General features: G+C 35.7%; 1 protein-coding gene across 1 annotated transcript; it reads left to right on the top strand.

The window, feature by feature from the left end:
* Window positions 1-2,166: 2,166 nt before the first annotated feature.
* Window positions 2,167-4,665, top strand: LOC119066870 (neutral ceramidase-like). Its single transcript, XM_037169541.1, has 6 exons — window positions 2,167-2,308; window positions 2,370-2,516; window positions 2,580-2,649; window positions 2,710-3,033; window positions 3,159-3,343; window positions 3,399-4,665. Exons 1-6 carry the CDS (start codon window positions 2,189-2,191, stop codon window positions 4,623-4,625), a joined length of 2,073 nt encoding a protein of 690 aa, XP_037025436.1. The 5' UTR covers window positions 2,167-2,188; the 3' UTR covers window positions 4,626-4,665.
* The last annotated feature ends 2,175 nt before the right edge of the window (window positions 4,666-6,840 follow it).

Genomic DNA, 6,840 nt, shown 5'->3' with positions numbered 1-6,840 from the left:
AGAAGCTTTGAATCAGTTGTCGAAACTTCTAAAATGAATGCTCAGGTACGGACCGGTGGATTTAAAGAAAAACGAAATCGTAGACCCGCTTATCTCTAAACCAATTCGAAAACAGCTTATTTGGGTTACTTTTGTTTAAAAAAAAAGGGAGGAATAAACGGTAAAAGTTTTCTGTTTACACCTCAAAACGAACACATTCAAAATAACTGTAGCAGCAGTGTAACAGAAAGAATAAAGATAAAAAAACAATAATATTCCTCAAACTTATTTTTCCGAATAAATTGAAATGACTTTTCTTTTTAGTTTCGAAATTGATTTTGTCGGAAGTTTTTTGTCTTTCTATCCTATGTATACATCTCCTCGTAAAATGAAAAATTAATTATATGTAAAAAGTTTCAATTTTAACTTTATATTACTTTAAATCTTTTCTTTTGGCACTCATACTTTTTCGTGAGAATTTTTTCATTTTATGTTAATTTAGAACAATTTATAAAGGTAAGATTGTATACGTATAAATGGGTGGATAGAAAAGGTGATGATAATATAACCAAGTTATATATCAGTTCAACCAGCACACTAGAGCTCATGAAATTTAAATTAAAATTTTGAACTTTTTCGCGAAGTTTTTATAGACTGATTTAAGAATAAAGTTACCATAATATCGTATACGACGAGTTTTTCTCTCGGTACTGTCGGTAATTTGATAAATGCAACTATTTACATACGATGAGAGCGAAAAGATCATCATCACCATCATTACATGCATTTTAATTAAACAAATGCAATGTTCGTTTTCCGAACATTAAGCCAAACGATTACACAATTTAAAAGGATAACGCTTGAATGAATTCATTTTATCAAGCCATATGGGAATACAGTCTTAGACAATGTAAAAACATGCTATTTATTGGAATGAATAAATACGCTTTATCGCAAACAAGACGAGATAGGTATTTTTATATAGAGAGAATACGTTAGACGAATTTATTCCATGAAACACCAGCCCTTTTCCAAATGGCAAATTTATTTTCATCTCCCATAAATCTTACGAAATAAACTGGAAGTACAAGGAGTTTCTTCAAAATTTTATACAGACATACAGTTGTACATAAATACATTTGATACAGAATACAAATATGTTTAGGTAAGCAGAAGATGAAATCTTCTGTATATTATGTTCTACAGAAATACATACATTTCTTACGATCCAAATGCATCAGCACAGCAAAGGCATTGCATCAAGTTAAGTGTATATATAATACCCTATTCGTTGATATTATGCACATAGTAGTAAAATTCTCCATCGCTCCATCTCACCAGCTCTAACCTTCTAAAATTTATATTCGACCTCGAAAGACTTTCAACACAAAAGTGATGAATAAAATGAAATGAAATGAATTGAAGCGAAATTGCAATTTGTTATAATGTCTGCTCTTTTATTTTCCTTATCTCGTTTTTTGCTGTTGAATATTTATCATCTCGAAAATTGAAAAGAAAAAGAGAACTGAGCCACTACTGCCAGAGAATATATATGTCAACAACTAAAACATGTAATTGCTTTTACGTTGGTGGGACATCGCTTTCTGCAGGCTTTCTCGGCATCTTTGCCCAACGCAAATATGCCCCCACAAGAAATCAAATATCATCTTAGAAGTGACTAATAGAGTGCCGTTCGTAATGGATTGGTATATTACTTAAGATTTTTTAATCATTTTTGGAAACATTCTAGGACTTCAAATAATATAGAAAGTCCTACCGCTTTCCTTACCTTTTATCTGAGCCTAATGTCAATATAATCATTGAAAGATCACGATAATACCCAAATCGACATTTTTTCGATGGGATAGTAATTGCGCTTGTAACAATCAAGTCATGAACTACCAATAACTGATAAGGTTTATTTTGATTTTATTTATAGCTTGTTTTGTCCGATGACTTTCTTTTTTTTTTCTTTTAATTAATTTTCGTTTAATAAACGTAAGAATTTCAATTAACGTTTGCTGCCGTAGCGGTCTGGCGGTTATTAAGTAATGATAAGGTAAATAACATACCTCCTGGTCATTTATAAACCAATTATTACACGTTTATTGTTCATGTACTACGTTTTATCGGTCACATCAAAATGATAAGAGACCACAATATAAGCCACTGACTGGAACTCGATTCTTCAGTTGTATTCAACTGAACAATGGCATACGTGAAACTATTTGCAGCCACTTTGTTGGCATTTTTCGTTGGCACTGAGTGTCAACTAAGAGTTGGTCTTGGACGATATGATGTTACCGGTCCCAGTGTAGAAGTTCCATTTGTAAGCATATGTGATGTAAATTTCGAATCGAATTATTTCAATTAAAACCGATAATCTACAGATGGGATATGGAAGTATGACACAAAGAGGTATCGGTATTCATACTCGTCAATATGCTCGTGCATTCATTATTGAAGATGGATCAGGAAATCGAGTTGTTTTCGTAAATGGAGACATCAGTGCATTTACACATCCAATGAAGAGAGAAGTAAATCCAGGCTGAATTGTACACTTGATGAGTTTTGGTGTGAACAATTTTGATTTTTAACAGATCACTAGACGTCTCCGTCTCAGATTCGGCGATTTGTATACCATTGATAACATCATGTTGGCTCCAACACGTAATATGCCGTAAACTGGACTATTCACAGAAAATTCATTTCTTTTTCCATTTCTCGCAGACACTCATGGTGGACCAGGTGGCTACCATCAATTGGTGTTGTATGATATCACCTGTCTTGGTTTTATTGAGGAGACATTCAATCCCATCGTCATCGGAGTTGTCGAAGCTATAACAAGAGCTCACAACAACATGCAGGCAGGTCGCGCTTTCTACAGTGAAGTTCCAATCGAGGACTTTGGTATCAACCGTTCGCCTGCTTCTTATTTGGCTAATCCAGCGTCTGAACGAGCCCGGTATAGCGAAAATATTGACCGAAATTTACAACAAATTAAGTTCGTCAACGCAAATGATGACGTCATTGGGGCGTTCCATTGGGTTGCAAGTAAGAGAACTAGTCAAATTTAATTAGAATTGCAATTTTCGCGGTTCGTCAATGAAGACCGTGATTTAAAAGCGTGATAGCATAACCTTCGAAAATTAGACTGAAGTCTTCAAATATATTTTCAGCTCACGCCGTATCGATGAACAATACAAACTATCTCATTTCGTTCGACAATTTGGGCTATGCATCCTATCTATTGGAACAAGAGTTCAATCCAGGCCATTTGGTTGGTAGAGGACCCTTCGTTGGCGCTTTTAGTACCTCCAATTCTGCGGACATCAGTCCGAATATTTTGGGGCCGAGATGTTATGTACGAAACGATTGTGTTGCATGAATGTTTTTCAAGCAATTTTTTTTTAAAACAGAGAAATGGTGGTGAATGTGATACATTGACTTCAGCGTGCCCAGCTGATGATGTGTGCAAGGCTGAAGGACCGGGAGAAACTGACAAAGAAAACACGAGAATTATTGGAGGTAACATCTTCAAAGCTGCCCTAATTGGCCTAAGATCGGAACCTCAACGTGAGCTCACCGGAAACGTTGGTTTCGTTCATCAATTTGTTGAAATGCATCGCCAGACTGGAACTTGGTTCAATCCAACAACACAACGGAATGAATCTTTCAGAGGATGTTTGCCAGCAATGGGAACCAGTTTTGCTGCTGGAACAACTGATGGACCTGGAGCCTACTCTTTCTTTGAACAGGGTGACACAACTGGAAATCCTTTCTGGCAACTCGTCGGAAATGCGCTACGTCCACCAACTCGCGACGATCGTGATTGTCAAAGACCGAAACCTATTCTTCTGATGACTGGTGGTATGAGCTGGCCATACTTATGGCAGCCGCAAAGTCTTCCAACTCAGGTACTAAAAATTGGAAGCGCTGTTATTTTGGGCGTAGCTTCTGAGATTACAACAATGGCTGGTCGTCGGCTACGTGATACAATTACAGAAATTGGCCAATCAATGGGCGAAGATCTTGTAGTTTTACCTACAGGAATGGCAAATATGTACGCGAGTTATGTTGTAACGTTTGAAGAATTTCAAGTTCAAAGATACGAAGCTGGATCATCACCGTATGGACCACACACACTCACAATTTACCAACAGACATTCCAACGAATTTTTACAGCTCTAATGAATGGACAAACTGTACCAGCAGGTCCAACACCTAGAGATGAAAGTCGTAGTCAGCTAACTTTCTTGACGCCGGTTGTTATGGACACTGGACGATTTGGAAGAGTTGTTGTTGAACCTAGGGCAACATATAACAGACATCAAGTAGTTTTCACAACGTTCGTTGCTGGTAATCCGAGGAACGATCTTATGACGGAAGGCTCATACTTCTTTGTGCAACAACTACAGACCAACGGAACATGGAGGGATGTTGTAACGGACGCTAATTGGGAAACGAAATTCATTTGGAGAAGAGTCAGTACACTCTTGGGAACAAGTGAGATAGACTTTTATTGGACCATTCCAGCAAATGTCGAAAATGGTACATATCGTGTCAGACACGTCGGAGCTTCAAGAGGAGCATTCACTGGAGTTCGTCGATACGATGGAAATACGAGAATATTCACAATTAACTAATGTTTTGAATCTTTCTCTGAATACATTTTACTAAAATGAACCAATTGTTTCTTATTGCCTGCTTCGGAACGAACGCCGATAGAAATCACTTCGAGTTTTTGTCATGACTACCACTCAGTGGTAAATTGCATCGTTGAAAGTCTTTGCATGTACGTGCAATATAATCGAAAATACCATTTCATATACAAATGTGCAACAAGACTTTCATTTATCAGAGAATCTTAATTCCACATTTCCTAAGTTCAACGAGAGGAAATGTGGTCATATAAATTAATCGTTCGCTTATTAGTTTTTACAGCTTTCGATTCAACCGTTTTTTGCTGAGACAAGTTGCTGTAACATAAATATATCAACAATTTCATTAGCAAAGTGTTATAAGTTACACACTTAAAAAAAACACCCAACTTCATTACGAACGTAAATGAATAAACTTTAATTACACTTGGAATATTCCACATTACAAAATTGAATTATAAATTGAAAAAAAATACAAAACATTCAATTTACTTATACGTTTATGCAGAGCAGAAATCCGCAGTGGTAAGGAACATTATATTTATCAATAAACAAATCCGAATAAATGGTCATTAGCTACTACACGGTCGTTCGTTCTTTTCTTTTTGAATAAAATGAATTTTAACGTATTCCAGGCTAATTTTACCATTAAAGTCATTATTTTTTTAGTTGTTTTGTTTTACTGTTCTGTATGCATCGCGCTATATTTGTGCTTTCCATGCTGATTCAAAATTAAAGATTATAGTAACTTGTTCCATGACGCCTACGCACGACAAATTAACTGAAAACATTATTTTACTTGTTTTATGACATTTTTGGTTTTAATAGAATTTCTCACTTAAGAGCCTTGAATTCAATTGTAGTTAAAGTAATGAACGAACAAACATTAATAATAATTACCACTGCTTCTGCCCCACTAAAAGCTATGGTTAAATGTCGAAGGTAATATTTCACAATGTTTAATATGAAACTGGTAGGTGTTCTTATCGTCACTGTGGCAAAATTAACCTTTGGACTATCTGCTATTAAACAAATATCTCCTTTACATATCACAGTGGTGTAATGGATTTTCATATGTACATATTTTACAACCCTAGGGAAAAAAGTGTCACGTATACCTGTTATTACCGACCTCGATGCCACCTCTAGACATAAAGACGTAAACTGAACTTTTCAGCTGTTAGTCCATAGGTAAGTAAATATTAACAGTCATTTACACATTGGAACTATTTTTACAGTGGGATTCTTTAGAAAAACAGTCTACCTAAATCGGATGCAATTTCCAGTGGACTTTTTATTTGTATTTAGAAAGTTATTGATCACCATAAGCAGAAGCCGAAGTTTCGGATGCAGAGGAACCGCTAGAAGTTCACAGAAACAATCGACACCACCTTATACATTAAATGTATAAATTTCCATAGAGCATGTCTTCGGTTTTTCGATCACCTCCGACAAGCATCCAAGATTTTTTTTAAAGTTTGACTTCTAGGAACCTCTCTAGAAGGACATATAAAAAGTCTGACTTCGTACGACTTCGATAACTTATTTTTCAAAAGAATCCCTCACATCTTGGTGCGTGGGAGCTTTTTTTTTTGAATTGGCGTCACTATTTAGATTACTGTAAGTCGGTATATCATATCATCCAAATAAATTGCAGTCGTTTCAGAATTAAGGATTGCATCATTCACTAATGAATAAGCATGGTCCAATACTTCAGCAGATGGATAGTCATCTTTTATTGATCCTAATGACAAAAAAACAGACTACAAGCTATGTATAATGTTATCTTATGTAGCAAAGTGTATTTCAGAAGAAATTAGGTATAAGATCTCCATCAATCTTGTGCAACTTGTTAGATCGAAGGTCAGACAGTAATTCCACTCATATGATGGTACGCCATGTACATTCTAATAAAATCTTTGCGTAAATAAGTTGCCAGCGATGACCCATGGTTCGAGGGTGTTATGGTTGCTCATTATATTTTACAATTGTTGGTGCTTTGCCACCCCATGTCGACCTGGGACAAATTCACAAAATGGACGGAACAAAAATTTGAATTATCATAATACCCCTAAACCATATTATAATGAACCCAGAACATCGACTTTAACTATACATGCAACCATAACTTTGAATATGCCACTATTTTGATTGATTAACTTGTTTCACCTTAAAGTTTCGTCTATTCTCTAGGCTATAA

The sequence above is a fragment of the Bradysia coprophila genome, chromosome IV (genome assembly GCF_014529535.1).
Source record: "Bradysia coprophila strain Holo2 chromosome IV, BU_Bcop_v1, whole genome shotgun sequence".
Taxonomy (NCBI): domain Eukaryota; kingdom Metazoa; phylum Arthropoda; class Insecta; order Diptera; family Sciaridae; genus Bradysia; species Bradysia coprophila.
This window is presented reverse-complemented; position numbering and strand designations above follow the sequence as displayed.